General features: G+C 40.9%; 2 protein-coding genes across 9 annotated transcripts in view; one reads left to right on the plus strand and one right to left on the minus strand.

Annotated features, from left to right (window-relative positions):
- Nucleotides 1-18,742, minus strand: part of PECAM1 (platelet and endothelial cell adhesion molecule 1) — a 34,614-nt gene extending 15,872 nt beyond the window's left edge. For 4 of the 7 annotated variants that reach the window (XM_071451336.1, XM_071451335.1, XM_071451338.1 and 1 more), the window contains exons 1-13: nucleotides 14,152-14,462; nucleotides 13,978-14,004; nucleotides 12,551-12,853; nucleotides 11,550-11,849; nucleotides 11,166-11,435; nucleotides 10,530-10,790; nucleotides 9,315-9,596; nucleotides 7,170-7,451; nucleotides 6,630-6,737; nucleotides 5,714-5,741; nucleotides 2,196-2,266; nucleotides 1,483-1,539; nucleotides 232-300 (exon numbers count right to left, since the gene is read on the minus strand). In XM_071451336.1, the coding sequence (XP_071307437.1) occupies nucleotides 232-300; nucleotides 1,483-1,539; nucleotides 2,196-2,266; nucleotides 5,714-5,741; nucleotides 6,630-6,737; nucleotides 7,170-7,451; nucleotides 9,315-9,596; nucleotides 10,530-10,790; nucleotides 11,166-11,435; nucleotides 11,550-11,849; nucleotides 12,551-12,853; nucleotides 13,978-14,004; nucleotides 14,152-14,185 (2,092 nt within the window). In that variant the 5' untranslated portion in view covers nucleotides 14,186-14,462. Of the gene's footprint in view, nucleotides 1-231; nucleotides 301-1,482; nucleotides 1,540-2,195; nucleotides 2,267-5,713; nucleotides 5,742-6,629; nucleotides 6,738-7,169; nucleotides 7,452-9,314; nucleotides 9,597-10,529; nucleotides 10,791-11,165; nucleotides 11,436-11,549; nucleotides 11,850-12,550; nucleotides 12,854-13,977; nucleotides 14,005-14,151; nucleotides 14,464-18,482 lie in introns of those variants that run through there. The other 3 variants (XM_071451334.1, XM_071451333.1, XM_071451339.1) reach the window with 2 other exon arrangements.
- Nucleotides 18,743-22,142: 3,400 nt separating this feature from the next.
- MILR1 (mast cell immunoglobulin like receptor 1) lies at nucleotides 22,143-27,503 on the plus strand. 2 transcript variants are annotated; one of them, XM_071451229.1, is made up of 8 exons: nucleotides 22,143-22,218; nucleotides 22,311-22,355; nucleotides 23,177-23,464; nucleotides 23,706-23,990; nucleotides 24,488-24,601; nucleotides 25,034-25,123; nucleotides 25,943-26,005; nucleotides 26,340-27,503. In XM_071451229.1, the coding sequence occupies exons 1-8, from the start codon at nucleotides 22,185-22,187 to the stop codon at nucleotides 26,390-26,392; spliced, it is 972 nt and encodes a 323-aa protein (XP_071307330.1). In that variant the 5' UTR covers nucleotides 22,143-22,184; the 3' UTR covers nucleotides 26,393-27,503. The 2 variants fall into 2 exon arrangements, with proteins under 2 accessions (XP_071307330.1, XP_071307329.1); XM_071451228.1 differs by having other exon boundaries at nucleotides 22,170-22,355.
- The last annotated feature ends 394 nt before the right edge of the window (nucleotides 27,504-27,897 follow it).

Genomic DNA, 27,897 nt, shown 5'->3' on the forward strand with positions numbered 1-27,897 from the left:
TCCACACAGCCTTCCTGTAAATGGGAATGATCCCAGGGGAAGAGCTGCAGGAACAGCAGCACAGGAGCCACAGCATCAGCCAGGTTTAGAAGCACTGCTGGCAGGAGACTGTCAGCACACGAAGCACAGCCCTGGCATCCCCAGGTGCCAGTACCAGGCCAGTGTCAGGGAGCAGCAACAGCCCCAGAGTTGCTCCCAAAAATAACCCAAAGAGGCTGGAGAGTTTATTACCTCTGTGAGGATCAAGCGTGGAGACTTCAACTTCAGTGTAATCCACCTCAGCACTCTCAAGGTCAGGTCCTGCCCCAAAAATATCAAGAAGATGTTTCTTTGTAGGACTGCACATTTCATTTGAGCTGTGGGCTGTGATGGGTGCAGGACCAGGCCCTGTTGATGGCACAGGGGAGTTACTCTGCTAAGTTGTAAGGCCAGCCCATTTCTGAGGGTCATCCCACTCCAAAGGGCAGAAGACCAGCTAAAGGCAGATTTCTGAAACTGTGGGACATGCAAATTGTGCCTAAAACTGTTACTTGCAATGTAACACCTTCAAAAGTGGCACAATCCAAAACAGAGTAGGGAATTACCAGAGCTTCTCCCATATTCCTGTTCCACCTGCTCTTCCCTTTCTCTCCCTGCCATTACTTTCTTGTTTTCTGTGGCTGCTATGGCAGAACACTTCCCTTTCTGCACTTTCCTCACATTTCAAGCCATCTTTATGTCTTTCATGGCCTCCCTCATCACCTCTCATTCTCCAAATTTCTGCTTTGCCAATTAGCCCATTTCAGCACTGTCCTCCTAAGCTGCCTCCAAGCCCCACATAAAACATTTGGAATGGAACCCACTTTCCTCCTCAAATGCTTCTGTGCCACAACACCCACAGCAAGCCTGGCAATGATCTGCCATCTGACCTATAGGGGCAGTGGCTGACAGGAACTGGCTACCTGGGTACAGCAGACACAGAAACAGCTGCTGCTTTCTACTCTATTTTTAGAGTGGGGTGGGGATGGTGTTCTACCACATTTCTGTAAGAGCTGGAAGGAACCACAGCATTCATTCAGACTGAAATCCTGCAGAACATATTAGGCAGATTATTTTATTCAGATTTCATAGCAGATTATTTTTAGATTTAATTCTTAGATATTTCAAGATCCAGAGAAGTGAAGAAAGGACAGAGAAGTAAAAGAAGCAGAAATCTGTAGAAAATCTTGGGGTTTTTTTAACAAACCAGAATATTTGTTATATAGAACTTAATATTTTGACTATAAGTTGTATTTTTATACCACCTATCATTAGATGGCCTGGGATCCAGCACAGCTAATTACACTGCATAAGGCAATTGATAAAAGGGTCCTATTGGTGTCATTTTGGACATGGGAAAAAAGGGATGGCCCTATCATTACTACTTCACTACCACCATTAGAAAACATCAAGACTTTCAATTATAAGATAATTTAAAAATCTATTGTTTAGGTATGGAATTACCTTTACTCTCATCTGTTGATTTCATGTGGTTTTCATTATCTTCAATGTAACCTGATCCTAAAATATGAAAGCCAAAGTTGAGCTGACAAAGTATTTATTGTAACCAATGAAATAAATGAGTTACACAGCTGCAATTCCTACTGTCATTATCTGTATTTCTGTATAACACATTCTACTTTTAGATTCCCACTAAGACATTCAGGTGGGAAGAATGTGGCTTTTAAAATAATCAGCTAACAAACACCCAAGGGGCAACTTTGTCTATGTCAGGTGCTCTAAACATCACATCCACCTGTCATTGCCAAGTGCACTGAGGTCCTGCAATGAAAGGTGCCCAGGCAAGTTAACATCTCTGTACTGTGGTCACATCACAGGGCCATGTGCCACAGCTCAAATTTCCTCTCTGAAATAATTTTCTTGCAGCTGTGTCAAAAGCAGAAAGTAATTTTCTTTTACCATGATTTCTCCATCTGTGATATTGTCAATTGATTGCCTGGGAGAAGTGTCAGACTTATAAACCAATCTGTGTAAGACGTGCTCATAAAAACTGTGCAAAGACAAAATGACAGAAGATACCTTGGACAATGTTATTGGTATCCCTCTGTATACCCAAAACATTGGGCCCCATCCAAACAGTAACTATGAAATCCAGAACTTTAAATAGATGTTTAATTTAACCAATTTACTAACAGTCTTATGGCATAATAGCCTACCTGAATAGTAGTTTCCATCACTGGGTGGTCTTGTTAGTTTTTCACTTGCCAAGTTTGGAGCCAAGGCAGAACTGAAAAACAAACCAATAAAATTCGATGTAATTATCCAAAACAGTCAATAAAACCAACAACATGATTCTGTGCAAAGATCAGTCACTGTCTATGCTGACTACCACATATTCTTAACCACTGAAACTAATGAAAATTTTGCCTTTGCTTTAGGAGAAACACAAGGAAACTTTAAAGTCAAAAATATGTTCCCTATTGCATTATTCTTCTTTATGACATCTGTATTTTAAATTTTATTCCATAGCTAAATGCATTCAGATACAGACCTGACATTCTTGTATTTCACTTATCTGGCTTTTTTTCTATTTTTAGAGTATTTCCTCATCCTGTTGTTGTGTTAGCAGGTGGAACATGAAGCACAACCATCTATTGTCTGCAGGTGTGCGCTGTAACAAGCTGTATTCATGTGAAGCAAGGCTTACAGCCCTTTATACACAGAAATATTGCATGACTATCATAAAGCAGGTTTGGTTTAACCCCAGATGGCAGCTAAACATCACACAGCCACTCGCTCACTGCCCTGCCCTGCCACAGAGGGATGGGGAGGAGGATTGGGAAAAGATAAACCCCACGGATTCAGATAAGAACAGTTTAATAATTCAATAAAGTTAATAATAATAATAGCAGTGAAAATGAGAGAGCGAGAGAGAGAGAAACCCCAAGGAAAACAGGGGATGCCCTGAGCAGCGAGCAGCACCTCCCGCAGTCCCAGGCTCAGCGCGGTTTTGCCGCCGGGGCTGTGCTGTGACAGCGACCAGCACCTGCTTTATTCAACCTTCAGTAACCCTGCAACAGAAAGGTCTTCCAAGAGGTGGGACCAGGCAGCTGCTTCATTTCCTCCATCTCCAAGGCTGCTACACTGAAAGCCCACCAGGATTCTTCCGGGTCCTTGAACTACCCACTCCTGAGATAGTCTATGCCCATGGAACCTCTGCGCCAGTCCCAGTGGGGGCTTCTGATTCCCAGTCAGGCTGATTTCAGCCTCCAGCAGTCAGCTGTTGGAATCCCCCTCCAGAAACACAAGTGGTTTCTGTCCTTTCACAGCCTGATAACATCAGGGTACACCGTGCACCCGGATCTGCTACAGCCTTATACTCCTGGGGGGCTGACATGGGGGGCCACGTGATCCACACAGTCCAGTGAACAAGGCTGTCCCTCTCTTCCACACGGCTGGAGGCAGAGCCCCTCTAGTCTTGGTCATAGGTTTATGCAACTTGCTTCTTGTGAAAATAGAGTGGAATTCCTTTCCATAGGATCAGGAATAAGATCAGCCCTTCCGCTCTGTCTGAGGAACTGCCCACTGCAGACCACAGCAGCAGCTTTCCTGGAAGAACTCCTCTTGTGATTGTTCTTCCTTGCAATTCATGTAGGCCTGAAGTAGAATTTCTATCCCTATTCCTCATGTTGTCTCTGTAGACCTGCAGAAAAAGCCAGGGTCTCCCCTGGTGTGTACCCTCAATATCCTCCCTTGACCAACCCTTTCTGCCCTTTCTGTTACCAGCTGAGATTCTGGACTGGGCACGTGGGGAGTACAATCTAGATCCTCTTTCAGCTGCTCAACTGGCTTCTCCACAGCAGGGACAAGGGAGGAAGAGATTTTTCTGTGTACTGCAAGAGCTGGGGAGCCACTGCCTCCACCACTGGTGCCTGTTTGTGTCTCCAGACAGCACTGCCAATGAGCTGGTGTAAAATGATGTACACATTTCTGATACTTGGTGTGTGCACAGTAGACTTCATCTGGATCTGTGAGGGACCATGTGTTGTTTGGGTCATAATAAATGATCTACCTCTAAGCATGGCTAGTTCCCTGCTGTACTGAGTACCTCTCTCCATCATGGTCCATTCCCTGGGTGAAACAGAACATCCTCCTTGAAGAAATACCTTTCCTTGACAAGAGCCGCTTCCAGAGGCTGAGGACTTGTGTTACTCTTCCAATCACCCTGTCAATTCACCCTTCCCTAGAAAATGATCACAGCTGCTTGGCTTCCCTACTCCCTAATTCCACAGCACCAGCCCCATTATCCCAGCATCTGAGCATCCAGGTGATAACATGCTCACCTGGATGATGGCTGAAATCCTTTTGCATATCCTGCAGCTCACTCAGGGATAGGGATCAGGTGCCTCTTGTTCTGCCTCTTCCTCCTGTTCTCGTTATGACCTTGCTTTATCCTTTACTAAACAAGCCATCCTTCCTGGGCATTTCTCTTTCTTTTTTGAGGGGCAACTGCTACAGACAGGGGTTGGTCCTCTGGTTCAGCTGCATCACCCACCCCTGGGGTGAGCAATCCCAGTGTCTGTGGTTCCTGGAGTTTGAGTGCCCACTGTGCCTGTCATGGGGGTTGGAGTAGCTGCAAATAATTTTTTGACCCTAAACAAGAGCTGAACCACATTCAGCCACTGCTGGTTCCTACCAATAGGACCATGCTGGTTCCAGCATCCCAAGTATCATCAAAATTTTCCTAATTCTCAAAGGCTGTGGTAATTAGGCTGGAGAAGAAAGGGAGGCTGTGGGAAGATGGCTCTCCTCCATAGGCTGGTTGTCCGAGGAGTCGGGTAAAAGATGTAATTGTGAATAATTCCCAACAGGTGTCTCCCCACGCACAGGTGATGGCAGCGCTGAGACCCGACCAGGTGAGTTAAAACAACACCCTGAGCCCTGCCCCGAAGGCAACAAACACAACAGGGGGCAGTAGTGCAAGCAACGTGTTGGAGAACACAGCTCTGAGAGCAAACGAATCAACACGGTGACCAGTGGCTATGAAACCACAAGGAATGCTTGTAGCAAGCTTGTTTCAACATGCACTGGTCAGAGCTGTTGTTAACTTCGAGTCCCACGTTGGGTGCTGTTGTGGTTTAACCCTAGCTGGTAACTAAGCACCCTCCCTCACCCACCCCACCCCCAGTGGGACGAGGAGAAGATTGGAAAAAGGTAAAACCCAGGTAAGAACAGTTGAGATAAGAACAGTTTAATGATTGAAATAAAGTAAAATATATAATAAAAATAATAATAGTAATAATAGTAGTAGTAATAATAATAATAGAAGGAGAGAGAGACAGAGGAATAAAACTCGGGAAAAACAAGTGATGCTCAATACAATTGCTCAGCACCTGCTGCCTGATGCCCAGCCCAGCCCTGAGCACTGACCAGTGCCTCCCAGACAATTTCCCCCCAGTTTCTCTACTGGCAATGACACTCTGTGGTGTGGAAGATCCCTTTGACAGTTTGGGTCAACTGTCCAGGCCACCATCCTGCCTGGCTTCTTGTGCCCCTGCTCGCTGGCAGAGCATGGGACACTGAAAAGTCCTTGACTTAGTGTAAGCACTACTTAACTAAACAGCAGTGTTATCAACATCGTTCTCACACTAAATGCAAAACTCAGCACTGTACCAGCTACTAAGAAGAAAATTAACTCTATCCCAGCTGAAACCCAGACAGGGAGGCATCTTACCCAGACATCTCCATGGATGGTCCTTTAGCTTGACAGAGAAAAACAAAACTTCTATTAATAGGTTGTAAAAGCAAAGAATTTAAAAGTAAAAATTAAAACCAAATATATACTGATTGTCTACTCCTGTCAGAGGAGTTTCTCCTGGCTATCACAAAATTAATTACATCATGTCTTGTTTACCTTATTATTATTTTAATTATACTAATTACCTAACATCTTGTTTATCTTCCATGTCCCCTAAATCTCTCTTTCACAGAGAACTGTATATCCCAGACCCCAGATTTTAACCTAGCCAATTTAAACAATCTGGGACACTGAAATTCTTCAAATTTTCCCAAATAATTTGCTATGTACAGGGTATCACAGGATAAATCAGATTTACTTATTTTCTGAAATAACAAGACCTAAAAAAAATACCTTAACGATAATAGACAAATCCCTCAATGAAATTGTATTACAGAGTGGAAGAAAAAACCCTAATCCCATAAATTAATAATCTAAGTTTGCTTCATGAGGACTAGAGAGGTAGCTCAATTACACCTGAGTTGGGACCCCAAATCAAATTTTTATAGCTCTATAAAAATCAGAAACCTCCTCAGGTCCTGTCTGCCTCTACATTGCCTGAGGCTGAATTTCAGACCTAGGACTGCATGGGAACAGAGTAATTCTGGCCTATTTTATAACCTTTGCTTCCTAGGGCCTGCCCAGCACTATTAGTTACATGTTTTGCCCAATATGCTTGGAAAGCTTCAGCACATTTGCAGCCTAATTTGAGTCACCTAGCATTTCTAAGTAGATTCTTTTAATTGTGTTTAGTCATCTCTGAAGCCTCACCCCCACAAGCCTTTGCTGCTGAGACAAATGCAAGTTTAACTGCGATACATTTGTCCCAAAACAAAGAGAGGGGGGACATTACCCTTTTTCTTCTTACGCAAAAACCACCATAAAGCGACTGCTCCTGCTCCTGCCATGGCTGTCAGGACAAATGCAGCAATGACTCCTTTCTGCCAAGCTGCTAAGATGACTGCAAATAAGAAAAACATGTTTAAGAGAGTAGTTAGTGACAGGTCAACACTACCAAATTCTGTAGTTCCTGACCTTTCATTTTACTACACATCATCCTTCTTACACACTGGGGAAGATCTTGGAAGAGACTTGTGTGCCAAGTCCTCTAGTGAGCCTCTCCTTTGTGACCAAAAGCTCAAGCTTGTGATCAACAGCTTGGTTTTAGTTTGCATCTTGCTCCTTTGGCTTTTGGGCACCTCCTTAATTTTTCTATGTAAGCTGGACAATCTCTGTTTATAAAGACATCTCTCAGTTTAACTTCTGGAACAAAAACCACCAGTAAGGTGGCATTAACCACTCCAGTAAGGGAGTTACACTGAGGAACATCTCAAATCAGATGGCCTCACCTGTAAAGGTGACAGAATTGGCAGCCTATCATTAATGAGCTCACCACTGATGGTTATTGGACGGCTCCTCACGTCCACGCTGGCTCGGTTCGAAGCCACGCAATAATAGGTCCCTGTGTCCTTCCTCTTCATTGTTTTCTTGTGCCATATGGTTCTGTCTGAATATTCCCTTACTTTATGAAGAAGAACTTCATGATCAGTTTTTTTAAAAAACTTGAAGTCAATTGGCCAAGATCCTTCCTTCACAGAGCAGAGGAAAGCAGTATCACTGCCAACTTCTACTTCTCCATACGGAACACTGCCCAAACTGGCACCCCTGATGGGTACTACAGAGGAAGGCACAAAGAAAACAAATATTAGCACTATTAGAAATAACTTTGATGACAAAATATTGTATTGTAGAAATGCTTGCTTTAATGCTTAGTTAAACAGAGACTGAATGCACAGTATTAATCTTTCTGAACAGTCTCTGCCAGACAGCATCCTCTAGTAAATATTTTTATAGATCCAGAAATAGAGAGGGCATGATAAAGAAACAAAGCAGACACAGGAAAAAATTATATCTATTCCAGAGAGGTCAGTCAGTCTCTTTCCTTAAAATCCTTTGGATGCCCCTCTGGCCCCAGCCTACAAATGATTTAGTTTCCAGAAATAATACACTCAGCAGTTCCATTGTTTAAATAATTATGGTGCAATTTATGTAGTTCTGCTTTCATAGTTATGTAGAGTTATGCTGGATTATGCTAACTCTGTGGTAAGTGTGTTCTTGTAACTTTTAATATACAATAGAGGGTGTCAGGAGATAACGGATCAAATTCTCCAAAAGCATAAGCAAATCCCAAATTTCAATGGCTACAGATATAGCAAGCACAAGGAGAGAAGTTAGTTTGCATTTGAAGAAGTTGTAAGAATATGCATAGCCAAATCATAGTTTTTAAGTCTGCTGGTTTACAAATGAAGCATGTGAGCATACACAGAACTAGCCTAGGAGCAGATGAGCTTCAGCCTTTGTAATTATAGGGGGAAAAATGGACACACATTGTGTGATGCAAGACATGTAGAATGTCAGTAGCTTTGCAAAATGTTTGGGATATGAAGCATGTTTTGCTGAAATTCCCAAAGAAAAATTCTCTGGAAATATTAGAAATGTGTTTGGGGAAGAGCTATAGATAACACAAGGCAGATGTAAAGAAGGAATCATTAAGGCAACACTGGTACAGAAGCAGAGGAAGGAAACCAGATTTGACATGAAAAGAGGGTGGTCATGGAGGCTGTATTTGTATTAGGAAGTGGATTTAGATATAAGACATGGGCTACTGTGACTGAGCCCCTGACAGAGAGGATTGCTCTGGAAAACATAAGTCCTTATCCAGAGCTGGTACAGACAGAAAGGACAGAATACAGAGAATTTGAGTCACCACCTCACCAGTGATGGACTGTGGAAGACTGGCTAACAAGGCTCCAAACAATGACCTTCTCTTCAGAACTTCTAAACAGTGCCACAACATATCCCAAACCACAGCTCTGACACCTGGGATATACCAGTTCCAGCAAAGAAATACCCACTTGTTAATGGACTAAAATTATGCTTTGTGTTTGTTTATTTGTACCTTGTTATTACAAAATACCTTGACTTTAAATCTCCCTAGATAAAACTCTTCAGAGTTTTATCATTCAGCTTCTCTCTAATGTTAGTAAACAGTGGAACTGATGAATTTAAGGTGAGTCCTAAGGTGCTGTAGTCTGGGTGAATGCAAATACTGTATTAAAAAGCCCTGTTTGGGAGCTCAGCAAGTGGAGAGTGTGCAATAATCCAACGGACTCAAAAGAAATGCAACAATTCTGCATTTATCTGTTCCAGTCATACATAACTCAGTGTCAAAACTCGGAAAACAGCCTATTAACCACAAGTTTATCTTATTAAGACCAACACAATTTGGGTTTAAACCAGGATGCAAAGCTGAAAACTCCTCGGTAGAGAGAAATTAGCTCTTCTTTTTCAAAGATCAAGAATTGACTTCTGCTCTGGTCCAGGACTACTGTGCTGTGATAGGCAAATATTTTAACTCAAGTGAGCAAGAACTGGCAAACATTTCACATCCATTTTTCTTGGTCCACCACTTGTTGCTACAGTTTCAAAACTCTAAATATTACATTAGACAAGAAGAAGAAGAATTAAACAGACTTACCTATCACTGTGACATTTAGAGTATTGCTGGTTTTCACACCGCTGGAGTGATTGTTTCTAGCATCACATCTGTACCCTCCATTGTCATTTAGTCCAATATCTTCATCCAAGAATGTAGCATATGTGTCATTAGTTACATTTTTCTTAATTTCATCCCCTTTGTAGAATGTGAATGTTATTGGTGGTGTTCCCATCACTGAATGACAGATTAATTGTAGAGGCTTTCCTAATACCACCTCTGGTGAGCCACTGACAACAGAAAGAGTTGGCTTGGAGACTGGAGCTAAAACGTGAATTAAAAAATTGTTACAAATTACACTGCATAAGGCCAAAAGAAAACAGAAATATACAGTATTTTGTAGAAAACATAAGTATACAATATTTAGCTAGTTTGCAGACACAGTCTATATTGGGAAGCTCTTCCTCACTGATAGAATGGAAATGGGGGGTTTGAAGAAATCAATAGCAAAGATAATAGAACATATGTGACTTTGAATAAAGCAGCATACAGGGACAATATGAAGCAAAACAAGGAAAGGATCAGTGACACACCTGTAGATCATCCAAACTCCAAAAGTATTTCTGACCCAAGGAACAAGTCTGCTCTGTGTATGACCTGAGAGAGATTGCACAGCTCCTCCTCAGGAGGAGCACAGTGAACAATGCAGTTCATGCCTTGGACAGACTGGAGAACCACTGTGCCTGCTCCATGAGAGGGAAGGGCACTGGAGTATTCTGAGCTGGTCAGGGGCTGTGCTTGATAAACCAATAAACCACTGGCTTTGCTAGAGTAGAGCCAAGCACATGACCTCTGGCTCTGCTGGCTTTCCGCCTGGAGGGGCAGGGGCAGGATTCAAGGCAGGCACTGACAGAGCTTCAGATCAAAGTGAAAGTTTTGCAGAACATTCCTGGCCCCTGCAAATGGCAGTGAATGAGAGTTTATCTGGTCCCTAGCAGAACCTAAAGACCAGCAGGAAGCCATTCCAACACCCTTCTCCGAGGGCCAGCCCTGGACACTATGACTTGATTATATCACAATACACCAAATCCTCTGCAGCTAAAGCACATCCCACAGAAATTCATGTTGTAAGAACTAACAGACACCCTGCTAGTTCATGGACTGCAGACTGATTCTGTAAACCTTGGCCTTATTTCAAAGCTTCTGGTTTAGATCCTTCCCCCACCCTGGTGGTTCTAAGCCTCTGTGTCAACTCACCATAAACACTTATCCTTACAGGTTTGCTCTCCTTGATTATTCCTTTTACTTCAGCTTTGCAGGTGTACGATCCAGTATCATTCACATTAACTTTAATTGCTAAGATTTTAGATTTTTTCAACAGGATATCTCCACTGGAACTTTTCCGTAGGATGGAGAAGTTGGCTCTCCGTAAACCATTAATGCTGCAGTTCAAAATTAAATCTTTATTTTCATCCAACTGAGTCATAGAAGCAGATAGTGTTGGCTTGGGAAATAATTCTGCAAGATAAAATGAGAGCTGATTCATTCAAAATGAGCCTGGAAGAATATGACTACTTATCTCAAAGTATACAGAGTGAAGGACATACTGATAGTTTATAATTTGGGAACAAAAAATTGTGTTATTTTAATATTATTGTATTTTCATGGAAAACAGAAACTTAGCATTTGCTTGAAACCACTTTTCACAGGTTATTTGAGGATATTATTTTAGTTGGGAAGTATAGGTGGGCAAAAATCAGAAACAAAAATCTAACTAGCCTTTAACTTACAGAAAATTTACACTTGGATCTGGAGGTTACACTTGGATCCCGAGTTCTGCCAAATTTAAATAGTAATACTTTGAGTAAAATCTAAGATGAACAGAGGTTTTACCTGACACAAAGACATTCAGTTTGGTGGTTTTAGACACTGCTCCTTGCTCCACCTTACACTGGTATTCACCACTGTCCTCTTGAGTAGCTAATGTAGAGTATTTCAGAAATTTCTTATCTCGTACACTGTTCAGTATTGTTCTGTTTTTCTGGAAGATGATTTCAATGCCACGCATTTCAGCTGCCACGGTTGAGCACTCAAATTCTATTATGTCTCCTTCTGTAAAGTTATTGGAGGGCCTAGTGATCAGAGTGGGCTTTCTAAATGGTTCTGCAAGAGAATAGATATAAACATACAGATAGATTGATATACATGTAAATATCTGACCCAATTTTTATCTATGGCTAGCAAAGAAATGTAAAAAGAAAAGTTGAAACAACTTACCCTTGACTGTAACAAGTGTTTTGTTGCTGTGTTGGGAGCTTTCCCACCCAGCTTTTACTTGTCTCTTGCCAAAGCAATCAAATTGTAAAATATTATCTCCCGCTTCAACATAATATTCCATTTCAGAAAAATTTTGGTTTTGTTCAGCTACACGTTTTTCTATAGGCTCTGAATTTGTCTTTATCTTCCGGAAAAAGAACTCTAAAGGAGGAACTTCTTCTGGCAGCTCACAACGTAATTTCACAATTTCACCCTCTGAAACTTCTTTTTTGTCAGCAGTCAGGATTGGCTTGGTCATTCCTTACAATAGAAAACAAAGAAAAGAAACAGAACTTTGCATAAGTCTGTAATAAACAGTACCTCTGATGACTGTGGGAAGGATTTATACTGATTAACAGATGCAAATATTTTGCAAGAACCAAAAGATGACCCCATAACTACTCAGTGCTGACAAATTCTGTCCAAGATGCTTTTCCAAGGGGAAAATGTCCCCTCCAGTCAAGAACCTGTCTAGAGAGTGTATGGATGGAAGTGGCCTCTGTTCTCACAAGAGATGAAAGAACAAGACTGAGACAACATTGTCTGCAAAAGTGGCCCATGGCTGATGCTGGCTTTGGTGCTGGCTCTCACACCCTGAGCACCCCTGTAGGTTATTTCCAGCATTTCCAGGAATCTGCCCACCCCTCATCGCAGTTATTGGGGTGGGCACAACTTTCACAAATAATTCTTTCTCTAGCCTAGGGAACAGAGGCTCAGGATAGTGGGGATGGTGGCACAGACTGTGTTCCTGCCTAGCACTGATCTGGCCTGGAGCCTTGGGGTCCTGAGCTCATTTCTGTGCCTTAACATGGGGGATTAGTGTCAAACTCTCATCAAGTACTGTGATGTCAAGGATAAAACACACTTTTCAAGATACCTTGTTTAAGCACTGACTATTATTCCTTCCCTGTAAGGTTGTTCTCTCTCTGTATCTCATCTGCCATGTCTGACAGAACACTCACCTGCAACCCAAACATAGATGGGCTTACTGATAACCAACTTGTCACCTGCTTTCACCCTACATTCATAGTCTCCTGTATCTGCAGACTTGGCCACAGGTATTTCATACCGTGCATCTTCTTTGTCTGATATGGTCATAAATACAAGCTTCCCATCCTTAAAAAATGTGAAATTGTACTTCAGCTGGAAATCAGTATTTTTGCTAATATCAGCGTGGCAGATGATTGACATTGGAGCTCCATTCTTCACTTTGTCAGATGGTTCAACCTTGATTTTAACTCCGTTGAAAGTAAAAACTTGATAGACTATAAAAAAGAAAAACTTATTTTTATTTTAAATTAGTCCAATACAACACAGTTATCTCAAGCTGTCACATTTAAATTACAAAAATTAATTTTTAAATTTACATTTCATTTGATAGAAATATTGTCATTTAAATTGATAAGTGCTTTTAGAAATAAAGCTCACGGCATTATTTATATAAGTATGTATATGTGTATAGAAATGTGTGTGCATAGAAATATATTCTGGTTTTATAACCACAGCAAGAAAAAGAATTTGTAGCTTAAATGTTACAACTGTTAGGCTCCTGGTATAATTGATATTTATGTTCTCTCATCTCGAGAAACAAGTATAGAGAAAGATGGATAAGTTCATTCCTTTTCTCTTCCTTTAGAACTTACATTTCTGAGCTATATCCATTTTGGTCAGGATTTGTATTAGAAATTGCTATTCAAATAGAAAAACTTTCCTGCATCTAAAGAAGTCCCTTGTCCTGCACACTTCCCAGCTATTTATAATGAGTCCTTACTAGAGAGAGTCTGGGCCATAAAATCAGTGAAAAGCTGTGAATTTCTTTGCATATGAATAAACCACATGACAGCAAGGAGCAAACATTTCTCCCAGGTGATGGGAAAAAGGAAGCATGCAGAATGTACGTGCTGGGAGCCAGCAGGATGATAAGATAAAAAGTAAACATGTTCCTTTCAGAACACAATTTCTCAACTATGCTCAGACATGATCAATTCTTTTGCAAGACCAGGAGACAGTGCCCTTAACTTATATTCTATAATTTTATCCTTCCTTCTTCCTTGTGGGCATGAGAGGGATCCTTACATATCAAAACAAAATGCTAATTTTCTCTGCTACCTGTTTTGTGGCTCAGTAAAACAAATTACTTTAGGAAAGATTTCACCTTTATTAAGATATAAATAGCACATCTCTGATTTAAACACTACACCAAGAAACACCAGCAAGTAAGCCCCTTTTTTTTTTTCATATAGCCAAATTTCATACTGAGCTATTGTACAGGAAATCCAAATAAACTCTGTTATAGATGCATACCAACTGAGGAATTAGTTAAATTAGTCTTATTAAATTTATACATAAAACCCCCCAACAAAACAACAAAAAATCTACCATTCCCTACCTTTCCCCTGAGCGTAAAGTTCTGAACCTGGGGGAAAAAAAAAAAAGAGAAGAAATGTTATTTTCAAAGCTTACAGATTGAGACTCAGAGATGAAAAACTGTAAAAAGCCTCAACCAACCCCAGACAAAGCAGCAACACATCTACGCACCCAGAGATTCAGTTATCAAACTTACACTGCAAGAAAATCACCAGAAGAGCAAGATACATCTCGTTCCTGAAGAGCAGACACTTCAATTCCAAAATAAAACAATGCTCATTATCAGAGGTGATGCCTCCAGGTACCAAAACCACGTTATGCTTTTTTCCCTTGTTGTTTTATGGAAACAGATAAAAATTTGCCATTAAAATTTGTACGTTTTCCCCGATCTTCAGCAGAAACTGGCTGGATCAAGTAATCGTTCCCATTACTGGAAACTGGAAATGGCAAACAATGAGAATGTAAATGCTGCTCCCAGGCAGATTACTGGTCAGGAAGTGACTGGACTTTTCCTGAGGGCGCTACCAAATACGTTTGCTTTGTTTAATTTCTTAAGGTGTATTAAAAAAACAAGAAGTTCCAATGACATTATCCTGCAGTTCCTGTCAATATGGGTATTTTTAAGTCATGATTAACCATTTAAGAACAGAAATTACCTTTGCTACTTGACCTCAGCAGATACTTGAGCAAATACTTGCCTTCATCCTAACAGAAGACTCTTTCAGAGAATAGATGTACAGAATTACTCATTTTCCCCCTTTACCTCCATTTCTAGGTCTCCCATTTTTGCTGTGGCAAAGATCACCTTTACTGTAGTTTACACAATAAATTCAAATTATCTCAAAAGGCAGAGGTACTGTTGTGTGAGACCAGAATATTGACAGGTGGATCTTTCATACTACCATCATATATCAAAAACGCCAGATTTTATTTTATGCAGTTAGGACAGCACAAAGGACACACTATCACAAACCCTAAACCCCTCAGGAAAGAATCAGATGGAGTTCCAGTTCTCAGCAGAAATCTGCAGCAGCACTGGCACAATTTGAAACAGAGAATGCTTCCCCATTTCCAGGATATTCCTCTCAGTATATCAGCCTACTTTTAAGTCACACTTAAGCCATTCCCTCTGGCCCTGGTACTGACTGAAGCCTACAGGATGGATAAAGTGAAACCAAGCCCTTCAGAAAGTTTCTCAAGTTGTGTGACCCAGAACTCCCCAAACTGTGATTTAGTTATTCTTGAAAACTGAGTGCTCAGCTCTTAATCTCTTTGTTCTTTTCCTCTGTGGACAGAGCCAATGCTTTCCTTTAATTCCAGCAACATTTTCCAGGCTTGTTATACACTGCATAAAACAATACAAAATTACAAAACACAGAAGTCCATAAATGAGACAGACAGTTCTCATAAAGCTTCACTGTTCATATGAAATCCCTTTCTTTCCTCCTGGGGTGAATGAAAGCTCTAGTTTTCCCCCAAACCACTATTTTAAAGCTTTAAGTCTACGTCAATGATGGTATTACCCACATCAGCGTGGAATTTTACAAAAGGAAACAGAAGGAAAACACTCATCTATTTAACAATGTATGGGCTGCAAGAACCTCTGGCTGTTTTACAGAATGGCACAATAGTCACAGCAATTAAGACCGAGCTGGTAACCAGCACCAGTGTTTGTCCTGCTCAGGCCAGGCTGTTTGAAACAACCACCAACAAAAGCCTGGTGGCTTGGCCAGCTGCCAGCCATGGTCCCCAGAGACAGGTAAAGGAAAAGAGTAGGAGGACACGTGGCAGGTGGAGAACAAAGGTAAATCAACTTTTGCTATTGGTAACAAAAAAATAGGAAGGAAGGAGATTTTCCCCTTCCCCCTTTCCCCGTGGAAGAATTCAGGAGGACATAAAAAGCCCAGCAAAACCACAACAGTCTTTCCCACGGGGGACAAAGGTTCCTCTGAGCCCCAGCAGGGGAAGGAGGGTGAGGGTGGGCCAATATCCTTCAGAAGGGCAGCAGGGCTCAGGTCAGAGCCAGGTTCACGTGGAAAGGGCAGCTTTAGGATGAAATAGCTCAGGATTAAGGTTCAATGGTGCCAAAACAGGAGGCTGTTGCCAGATGTCACTCCCAAGTGAAGTCCATTTCACAAGATCCTCCAGGCTGATTAAACTGCCATATTCCTGAGAAGCCTCAACGTGTCTTGGAGAGGAAAATCAAGCTGCTATTGCCCCAAACCCAAGAATTAAATTCTACTGCAGGAATTTAGGCCAAAATGATATGAAACTTGAGAGAAAACCATTTCAAACACACAAGAACATTTTGATACCATCTTCCACGCTTAAACTGGAAACCACATTGACCTAAATAATGTAAACTTAAAGTACCTGTGCCAGGAACACACATGCATATTTTCCTGACAGCCATTTTAATGCCATCTCTCAAGATACATATTTCTGAATTACACAAGATCAAATTTAGTCTAATTCACATCACATAAAAAACTCTATTCAATCCCTATTATATCTCTGGGAAAAGCAGAATTGACCTCAGAAATGCAACACACCTTCTGAAGCAGCCAGAATAGCCATTATAATCTGACTGAATGCCCTTTGAAACCCATGGGAATCATCACATTTAATCTACTGCCAATGAATTGGACCCTTACACACTAAACCTCATCTGGGAATTCACAATCCCTGTTTCTGCTGGCTGGATCCTCTGCTGCTTGCTCTCATGTGACATTTCCTAAGAGCCACCAGCTCTGGCAACTGAACAGAGCTTTGCTGCAATGAGAGCAAAGCCTATTTCCCTAACTAAAGGAAAAATGCTGAATAGGATTTTCAATTTTTTCCCTCTGCAAATAGAATGCTTTTAGGCAGTCCCTTACAACAGGAAAGGCAGCTCAGAGTTCCCAGCACAGTGCAGCTGTTTTGTTTCCATGTGCTCACAGCAGAGAGCAGCCACAGCACCAACCTCCAGCACAGACATCTCACACCTCACACACCAACTCCAGCCAAACTTCTGGGGCCCCCAGACTTGGTCCCCTGGTCTCAAATGCCCATTCCTGAGGGCACTTTCACTTTCTTCAGAAAGCTTTGTGTGTGTCACCTTCCAGTTCTAACTGGCTGGTTTATTAATGAAACATTTTTGGGCTCAGAAATCTTGTCACTGCTCATGGAGGCTCCACATAATTTCGTGTGTAGGTTCACTGATTTTAAATAGAGATCACTGCTATAGAGGTCTATCTACAAATTTTTTCGAATTTTTCTAGATGTTATTTTATGAAGTTTTTTATTTCAGAAATTGATGTATATCTACACCGAAGTCAACACAAGTTCTCCAGTAACTAAATCAAGAACAGCTCTGATTTCTAATCCCTCAATTCCTGACACATAATGGTTTAACTGCTTTGATTTCTTAAAGCTGCGACCTGTTTTGCTTACTTATCAATTCTGTTTCAGTATACTCACAGATAATAGAACTGTAACAACACTGCTGTTTTCACAAGTCTAGAAAATCCCTGGTGAGCTGGGAATGAAACAAATTCTTTCTACACACATTTTCAGGGCATATTGTCTTCTCTTGAAAGTGGGACATTTGCATCAATTATTTTTGTTTTAAAAGCATCTCTTTATACCTCCCTAGAGAAGAATAAAAAATTAATTTTTCTCCACGGATTTGAATACTTACAAGAACATTAAGGAAATTACCATTGCCTTTTTTTTTTTTTTTTTGAGAAGTCTGGAAATTCCACAAATTACAATTTACAGAAACTCTGGATTGCCCAGTTTGTCTGGGTATAAATTACATTTCACAATGGCACCATCTGCTGGGAGATGAGCAAGACAGTGAAGCACACTGGGCTTCCATCACTGCCCCCTTTCACAATTAAACATTGCATGACTGATATCCAACACCTCTTCCAAATGGCAACATAAATTAAACCTGGAAAAGTAACTAAAGGAACCAGAAGGTTGATAATGACAGAATATCACTGAGGTTTTCACCATGGAATTTCTACTTTCACTACAACAGGAGCTAATTATTACTATTTGGTTTTATGCTTCCTCACTGGTACAGTGCAACACTGGAAATAGCACTGGAAATCTGTCTTGACTTGTATTTCACAGCACACTTAGAAATTCTTTCAGAAAAATAAGAGCAATTCCTTCTTTCAGAGACGTGAGATCAATTGGTGATTACAATGTGATCATGGTCTGTGGGAACACCTGGAACTTTCTCTGTGCCAGTAGTGTGGGACTGATTCAGCTCCTCAAGGACATTTTTAGCTGCTGTCCTCTACTGGATGAGCAAGTTCCTCGGTTCAGAAACACACATCACACCCTGTCACTGTCACACAGTGCCCTTTACTGGCAATGGACCAAGATTTGCTCAACTCCAGCATTTCCAGATGTAGCTGGAAAACAGCCTCAAGCTCTGCAGCAATATCCATCAGAGCATCAGCAGTGACAGAGGAGAGGTCAGTAACTTCAGGCTGCAGAGGGAATTAATCCTGGAAATAATTTTCTTTCTCTTACCATTATTTTAATATTGCTTGATGATTCCACAAGCATTATTCCACATCAGTTTCATGAGTAAAATTCAGTTGGTAGTGACTGAATGAGCTGATCCAAGCTGACAGAAAATCTTTCAGCAGCCTGTGCAAACCAAGAGGCAGAATTGATTTGCTCCTGATCTGCTGCAGGTGCCCACACAAGCCAGCCATTCCTCACATAACTGATGGATGACTGCACAGAGGGGCAGATACTCCTCAGATACACCTCAGAGTACACCAAGAGAGGCTTGAAAAAGGCTGAAAAATAGATATAGTCAGTCCTGGAATATGTGTTGTTTTTTAAACATTTTTTCATTAAATATGTTAAGTATTGTGGGGGAGGGCAGGGGGGGGGAGGAAGTTTAACTTTTATCAGAGGTTAGGAACCAGAAAAAAGTTAAAATTACACCTGTGAGTAAGCTGAGTGATTAAGCTAACAGAGCACTCTACCTGCACTCTTACAGCAATTCCTGAAAACATTTGTCTGGAATACTTTTCATGCAGTGATGTTTGAATTTATCCCATGAGAAATGCATTAGTAACCCCAGTTTTTGGTCTTTCATAATTTTTTTTCTTTCTTTCTTTTTCCATTGTTGGGAGATGATTTGGAGGACAGATATCCCATTCAAAAATATTTAATCTCTGGGGGATTTGGGAGCTGCTAGCTTTATTAAGTTGGGTACCCAAAAGTTCCTTTCACCTGCTGACATGTTCTTTGCCATCTGCAGTTGATTGAAAAGCATTCACTATGTCAAAATTCTCTTTCACAACCAGAATAAATTTAAAGCTACCTTAAATATGCATAGAAAAGAGATCCTTTCCTCTTCTCTTTTTTGTCCTCCAGAAAAACAATTCTCTTACAATCAAACTTGAAATAAACAGCAGACTTGCCCCCACAGCCTTCTTGAGTAGGAGTATGAAAATCCAGTATTGAGTAACCTGCCTATAAAAGTAAAACCTTTTTGCAGACAAAACAGAAGCCTTGATTTAATCCATCACCAGACATAACTGTCAGTCCCTGTGATTTCTGGCAAACCTTCTGCAGACATCCACTGCAGCAGATGCTCCTCCAGACTGCAGGACCTCTTGGGATGAGAAACTGGGACTGGGAATAACTATTTATAATAATTCTTAGAACTCTGCTGAAACACACAAATTTCCTTGGAAGCCTGTGACAGAACAGACAAAGTTCTTACTACAGAACACTATCCCAAGTTAAAGAACTGACCTTGGGAATGAGAGCTCAGTTTGGTTTATTCCCTTCCACCTGCTCTCTTGAGCCAGAATATTGTCAACAGCACCAAGTGATACATATTTCCCTTTCTGATGCTTTAACTTACTTGTTTTGTGACACATATTTCCCTTTCTGATGTTTTAACTTACTTGTTTTGGCTGGATGACTTCTGTTCTGCAATGTTCTGTTCATTATTTGTCATGTTTATTCAGTTCTCTTTACATGTACAACCACATTAATTCCAGGCAGGAAATTTGAAAATCTAATAAAAAGGGAATTCCAAGCTCACACAGTACCTTACTGCTGCTATAAAACTCTGTACACATGCTGAAAAAACCAACATCCTCTTAGTCCAAAGGCAATAGCCAGCTCTGCCTGAAAAACAATCCAGATGGAAGCAAACTTCTCATTTCCAAACAGAAACCAGGGCTTTGGACCAGCACTTGTCTCTCCTGGACACTCAGGCTGAGCATCCTGAGGGAGCCTGCACGCCATGAAAACTGATTCTGGTGACACCTAAACTTTTATTTTTTAGAAGGTAGGGCTAAATTCACAGTTCTTAAAAAAAAAGCATTGGGTTGCAGGTGAGCTCCAGCAGCCAGGGCTCCTGAGGGCAGTTTGTGAAGGTTTCTGACAAGAGCAGGCTCCCACAACAGCAAAATGCACAAACATCCCCATGCTCCCTCCGACAGCTGCACTTTCACACGTGCTTCCTGACAGCTGGGAAAAGATGTTCCGTTCTTGGGGTTTGCTGACAGTGTTTCCACATCAGAAACATTTCTGAGAGGAGGGTGGAGACTGTCTTAAAAGAGATTTTAAAAGAAAACAAATCCAAACAAGTAAACCTCCACCAAAATTTAAAAAACAAGGAGGAAGGAAGTGCACACAACGTTCTGTGAGGAAATTTTGCAATGCTGCAACAGCCAAGGATGGGGCAGGGATCCTCTATGACCCAGGGAAGGGCTGCAGGGCTCGTTTTGTTGCCTTCAGAAAGTGAAAAGAAAGAAATAAGAAATAAGACAAGGATTGCTATTAAGTCATTTTCTGTGTAAGCAGTTGTACAACAGGGCCTGGAGTCCTGCAGAAGGCATTGCCCATGCATAGCTGACATTTACTTCACCCAGAGTAAAAAACATCTGCTTGCCAAGCCTGTCATTATGTAGCTTTGTATTACTGATTACTTCATCAAATTAGTCATCAGGTTTGTTTATGCAGTAGTGTTGAACTCAAATTCTTTATGAGATTTGTACCTTCTAGTACAAGATTTCACTTCCTTATAGCTTAATATTTGAAGCTCAACTGAAATATTTTCTTAACAAGCTGGCTAGCTATAAATACTTATTAATATCTTAAAACTTCTACAGATTTTAGACTTTTTTAGACTGTTTTTAAAAAATTATATTGCTGCTAAAAACACACCCAGTGCCACGAACATCCTTAGTCTCAGCTATATTATCACTTGCCCTATCTCTAGCAAATATGTGTCTCTTTGATATGGATCAGTGATCTCATTAATTCCTTTCCCAGAACAGTGCTGGAAAAACTACCCAAAAGGAGAAAGGTGGGGGTTGGTCTTTCCTCCCAAGCAGCAAGTGATAGGACAGGAGGAATCACCCTCAAGTTGCACTGGAGGAGGTTTAGATTGGATATTAGGAAAAAATTCTTCATGGAAAAGGTTAGACATTGGCACAGGCTGCCCTGGGAAGTGGTGGAGTCACCTGGAGGGATTTAAAGACATGGAGATGTCTTTAAATGGGGACAGGGTTTAGTGCTGCCCTGGCAGTGCTGGGGGAATGGCTGAACTTGATGCTCTTAGAGGCCCTTTCCACCCTCAGTGAGTCCCTGGATCTGAACTGCAGGGCAGGGGGGCTCTACCACACAGCTCAGGGGAGAAACTGCTGCTCACATCAGCCAGGGCTCAGGACAGCAGGACACAACATCTGCCTGCATCCCAAACTGCTGCTCACATCAGCCAGGGCTCAGGACAGCTGGACACAACATCTGCCTGTCCCAAACTGCTGCTCACATCAGCCAGGGCTCAGGACAGCTGGACACAACATCTGCCTGTCCCAAACTGCTGCTCACATCAGCCAGGGCTCAGGACAGCTGGACACAACATCTGCCTGTGTCCCAAACCGCTGCACAACATCTGCCTGCATCCCAAACTGCTGCACAACATCTGCCTATGTCCCAAACTGCTGCACAACATCTGCCTGTCCCAAACTGCTGCTCCCCACCCCACTGCTCCTCTCTCTGCCCACTCCTCTGCCTGCCATAGGCTAAATGTACGTGAAATTGGACAAAATTCTCCACAGAAACATGAGTAAAGATCAGCAGTGATCAGCACAGTTTCCGTATTTAGAACTTCCTCAAGCCCTAGGGCCACTCCTCCATCTCCTTCAGAAGATCTGTCATGTAACTGCACCAGCTCTCTTGCCCAGTATCCAGAAAATGTTTTTTCTGACAATTCTGCTGTTTTCCTACAGTAAGCTAAGGACATGTTTCTTTCATATTACAGATCTTTCTCAAGCAGAACCATTGTTTCTCGTCTGAAAGCTTTTCTTCTTCTTCTCTTAGCTCAAATGTCTCAACAGATACAGAAAATTACTGCAAATGGCAAAGGTAGGTTCTCTTGTTGATTTTGAGGTATGTGCTGAGATTGACTGTTAGCCAAAAAAATGGGGGAGGAATTTAAAAATATCAAAAAATTTCATGCCAAATTAAATCTTTTGCCTCTCTGTGCAGTGAATCAGTTTAAAAGTTTCTGTACAAAGTTAACCATCTCTTTGCTGACCTGTATGTAAAGTCAAAATTGCTTTAACTTGTTAAAACATTTTTTCCCTCATGGAAATGTTGTAATTTATTTTAGTCATGACTAGTTCAGTACCATTTTCTATGGAAAGACAGGTTTTGATTGCAAATTCATTTGTATAAGATCATGAAAAGAAACAAATTTGAGAGACCATCAAGGTCCTTACTGCCACTATTCATGTGCTCAATCTACTTTCACAAGGTTAGTTCTGTCTGTTAATAAACAGCAACAAATCAAATATTGCTTTTGCTTTCAGGTTCACATGCTACCTCTCAACTAATTTATAAGGTGACTTTCTCCTACAATTAATGCTCGACAATATTTGATTTAATCTTTTATAATTCTATTATTTTAATTGCTGCTGTAGTTCAAAAGTATTGATTCATCTGAACACATCTGTGGGCTTTGCGTGGCTGTGCCTCTTTTGCATGAACACAGGCATTGTTCATGTGTGAAGCTGCATTCTGATTTTGAATAGTTATTGAGTTGCCTACTATCAGAGGTGGAAAAGTATAATGGGCCATTTCAACACAAATAAGCATAGCTTGGTTGTCAACATATTTTGGGACAAATCTGGGGCTTTCTTGTGTCATAGGTGCAGTCAACTCACTCAGAAGTTTTTTCTTTCCAGAGATGGTGTCCAATCCCAAGCTGGTACTGGTTCAGGGGACTTTGAATGTGGTGATGAAGCAGAATGTGACCCTCTCCTGCCTCTCTGAGCCTGGATCTCCACCTGTCAGATACATACTGTTCAAGCACAACCAGCAGGTATCTGCTTTAAACAGGTCAGACTTGAGCCCTGCACTGTTCACCCTGACCATCAGCTCTGCCAGGGATGTGGGGGAATACAAGTGCAAAGCTGAGTATAACAACTCCAGTGGTGGAAAATACAGCAACAGCCTCAACTTCACCCTCTTAGGTACGTCTTGCTGTACCCCCTCCCAGCCCTGGTTATTGCAGGGGCACACAGCCATTTCTTTTCTTGACTGAGGAGCTGAACTTTGCTGCTGTTCTTACCTCAGGACTGGCAGGGCTCTCCCACCTGGCTCACGACCCCTCCATCCTCCATGCCCAGCTCTTTTGCAGTGCTGTCACTCCAAGTCTTGTCTGGAGCCTGTCCTGTACTCTGTGATTCAGACTTTTCAGTTTTCTTTCTACAGAGCCAATCTCCAAGCCAGTGCTGAGCTCACCCACCTCTCAGGCAAAGAAAGGCCAGAACGTGAGCCTGTCCTGTTTCTCGGAGAACGGATCCCTTCCCATCACGTATCTATTCTTCAAAGGAACACAAAACATTTCTCCCCAAAAGACAATGCAGAAGAGGAAAGCAGCTGTGATTTTCCTATTTATCAATTCCCTTAGTGACTTTGGAACCTATAAATGCAGAGCTAATAACAGTTTTCCCAATATTACAAAATACAGCAACGCTTTCAACTTTACATTAGCAGGTATGAATGAGAAGAGGTTACTACTGCTGACAAACTGGGATCACACAAAATTCACAATGTTGTAACTATTCAACTGTTTAGCCAGATATTTTGATCCTGCAATGTGATGTTCAAAATATAATTTTTTAAATTTAAAAAATTGAGGTTTTAAAATTAATACAAAACCATAGAACTCCATGCATCGTAGATAGAAGTTTGAAGGGACAATAGGGGATGTCTGTAAAAGACTCACTTTTACAGGAAACCCCTGGTCCACCTTGGAGAGAGTCTGGTTTCATTTTTCTCTCTGCTCCCATAAAAGAGCTTAACAGGCACCAGCAGGCTGCCTTCCTTCTGCTGGGGCACAGAGCCCCTGGGACTCTCATGAACAGTTACAGTAACCCCAGTTAATCTAAAAGCTGAAAGAAATTTTAAGTCTTGATTTCAATTTACAGAAAATACTTGAAATATGAGACAACACTTCATTGCATAAACACCTTTTTTTTTCTTTTTGGCAGAAGAGAGAAGCCATTCTCAGCCCCTGATAATTTCTCTTGGGCTGATCCTGCTACTACTTATAATAGGATTGGCTCTGGCAATTCCATTTTTCCTAATTCCTTTGTATAAAGCAAGTAAGTTATTTGAATGTGTGTTTCTTTTTCCAAAGGTCATTTATGTTGTCAATGTATTTCAGCGTATAAAGATCACATTTTCAGTAGAGTAGCTCCTGGTATTTTATCATGTTGTTGAATCTCCTCTGAAGCAGCACCAGCAGCTTAACAAGACTTTGACAAGGCCAAATCTCTGAGCTGGGTTTTAGATGAAAGATCTGGGGTGGGGGAGGCAAAGCAACAGCTAATGTAATACACAAAAACACTGGAGGGAATTTGACCTCACTGGAAAGGGAAATTATTAAAATGCCTTTGGTTAAAGAGTAATTTTGATTGCGAAAATAATATTACCTGAGATCTCCAAATATTAAAAAATACATTGAAACTGTTTATTTCTAAGAAATATATATAAATACACACACACAACACAGGTTTTTCTTTTACAATTTGCAGAAAAATTTAAGTCCACCAGGTCCCAAATTGGCCTTACTTCAAGAGTGAATGCAGAGGAGTGTGAAAATGAAGTCATATACTCAGAGATTGGTAAGTTCCTGTCACCCCTGCAGTCAGGCAGGTTTCTTCAGGTACTGGAAGGGGACATCCCCTGACCCTCCTGGCAGAGGCATTATCTGAAATCCCACAGAATCCATACCTGGCATCATCTGACAGCCATGCAGCCAAAACTGCAGCTGGTTAAATGAACTGAGGTTTTAATAAAAAAGGGTGTAATGGCCATTTACTAACAGACAGTAGTGAGCTATATGAAGCTGTAGCAAAATCAAACTTGCACAGCTTCTGCATTCTGTTCAAGTGTTCAGTACTTTATTTATTCAATCCTTCTTAAGTTTGGCAAGATTCAAAATAAAATCAAACTGAAATTATGAAGTGGTAACACAGCAACTGACTTATGCTGAGACATTTTAGAACATGAATTGTAGAAAACACACAATAATGAAGACATTACCTGACAGCCACAATGCTCTGAACTTGCACATTTCTACAGAATGTGAATGCCTCTTTCCAAGGGGAATAAGAATCCCCCCAAACAAACCAATAGCAAAGGCATTGTTTCCAATTTCTAAATATCCAAATGGAGTAACCTCCTCCAAACAAACCTGCCTTCCTGATCATGCAGTAGGTAGAGCTCTCACTGCCCTGCTGGGTCAGCTCAGTGCTGTGCTGCTGCTTGTGCCAGGTCTCAGCCTGCAAGGACAGTGAGAAGAGCTCTGATAAGGCCATGGATACCCCATGATTTATAATCAGTATGGAATCTCACTGCTTTGTTTCAAAATTACAGAAAAAAAATGTCTGATTCAAGTTGTTTGTAACTGAGTTAATTGCTGTTCATCATCTTTAAACCAGAGCCTGTTAGACCAGAAGAAGAATACATCAACTTCTCCGTTATTAGAAGAGAAGAGGAAAAAGGTGAAAACCTCAAGCTATAATATTGGAATATCTGATGCACACAAATATGTTTTGAGGGGATTTTGCTGGGTGGAGGCAGGGCTTAAATACTTGCAATTGCTTATGAAATTGCTTAGTTACTATGGAAAAACTAAAATAGCTTTAAAATTGTTTTGAGGAGGGGTGGGGAAGAAGAAGGAAAAATGCCAACAAACCATCCTATGGCAAATTCAACAGCCTCACTAGGAAACCACACAGATGTCATTAGTAACCACATTGCTGATGTAATGGTAATTCTTCTTCTGTATATCTGTACCAAGAAAGCAGCTATGAATTATGCTATTCTGGCTTTCAGCAGGGAAGAGGGCATGTGCTACAGTCTATTCAAAGGTCCTCATCAGAGACTGAGTACCAGGTATGATTATAATTTTTTTCTGATTAACTTAATCACATACTTTTAAATGTTTCAGCCCTCAAATGTGCTAAGTTCCAGCAAGCTACATACAAAGAAATGATATTTAGATACCAATTTCCTGGCCTAATCAGTTTGTAGAGAGACAGCGTAGCTCACTTTTGAGGCAAAATCTCTGAGCCATAATAGCTATGGACTTATGAGAAAAAGTAAACAGAGAAAACTTAGAATTACATGCAAAGCTTTCACACAGATTTAAGTTCCTGACCATAAAGTAGAAACTGGATTGTTTGCAGACATAAGATAACCAAAAGACTTTTGTCTAATGTAACACAAAAAGAAAAACCATCCCTCAGGCATGAGAGTATCTCTATTTGGCCTCTATGTACCTGCAAGGATGGCAATTTCTCAGTTCAACTGTACTTCAGCTCTCGGAGAGGGAGAGGTTGCTAAAACTAATTTTGGGATAGCGAATTTAAAAATAAATTCTGTATCCTGCTACCAGCTGTTTCTAAGATGTTGCTGGGTTGCTTTAATACCATTCCATAGCCAGCTTATTTAGAATTCCATAAGTTCAGTAAGTCACATTATGCTAACATTGATTATGTCTAGCCTAAATACTCTATACTGCAATTATTACTGCTGTTAAAAATAACTCATTTATAGTTAAGTGAGCACCATGTTAGCAGAACAAGATTTTAAGGCAAATTCTTGTGTTTCATGACACTGATGACTATCAGAGGCCATGGGCCTTGCTGCACTTTATACAGGGACTGAACAAGCTGTACAGGCACTGGAAATCTAGAAAAGATCAGAAACACAGAGTTCTGTATCTCTGCAAACTTTTGTATCTGATTTTAACCACTGTGCTTAGGTACAGGAAAAATGCAATCACACATTAGTCTTTTTCCACCATTTTGTACACACAGATATTTTGTCCACAGAAAATACTGGTTAAAAAATATTTATATCTGTTACTCTGTTACTCTTGGTAATATATTTCTGATTTTTTTATGTTTATCAAGTGCAAGATGAAGTAGTTGACATGTTTAAGAACTGAAGCCATGTGACACATTCCTACAAACAGTACAAAGATACCTGTTAATAATAAATCTGTTCCTGCCATTCCATCAAACATCAGTGGTGGTCCATGTAGCACTGGGAGACTTTGCTGACACCCAACATAAAAATTATAAATGAACATAAATGTAAAGAGAAGATACTGATGTTATTAAAATATTTAAGATTTGGAAGTCTTTAATATAAAATACCATTTTCCAGCAAAGATCACAATTGTGTCAGCAATACAGAGGAAAGCTGAATTTTTAATTTAGGATGGAGCAGGGTCATGATATTAAAACCAAAGACATGAACAAGAATATGGTTAGCCTTGCTAATAAGGGCCAAGTTTTTCTCTTCCCTTTTTCCAAGGCAACCTGGAAGACCCAGCTGTGACAGAAAACAGATGCACCACCAAGTCTTAGCAGAACTGTTTGCAGAG

Source organism: Agelaius tricolor, unplaced genomic scaffold, assembly GCF_023055355.1.
Source record: "Agelaius tricolor isolate 1412-34295 unplaced genomic scaffold, bAgeTri1.0.p SCAF_32, whole genome shotgun sequence".
Taxonomy (NCBI): domain Eukaryota; kingdom Metazoa; phylum Chordata; class Aves; order Passeriformes; family Icteridae; genus Agelaius; species Agelaius tricolor.

Excerpts from the sequence above, each read along its gene's own strand:
- MILR1 (XM_071451228.1), top strand. The coding sequence starts at position 22,232 with ATGTTTCTTTCATATTACAGATCTTTCTCAAGCAGAACCATTGTTTCT. Across the intron at positions 23,991-24,487 it reads TTTCAACTTTACATTAGCAG|AAGAGAGAAGCCATTCTCAG; the intron begins GTATGAATGAGA and ends TCTTTTTGGCAG. Across the intron at positions 24,602-25,033 it reads AATTCCTTTGTATAAAGCAA|AAAAATTTAAGTCCACCAGG; the intron begins GTAAGTTATTTG and ends TACAATTTGCAG.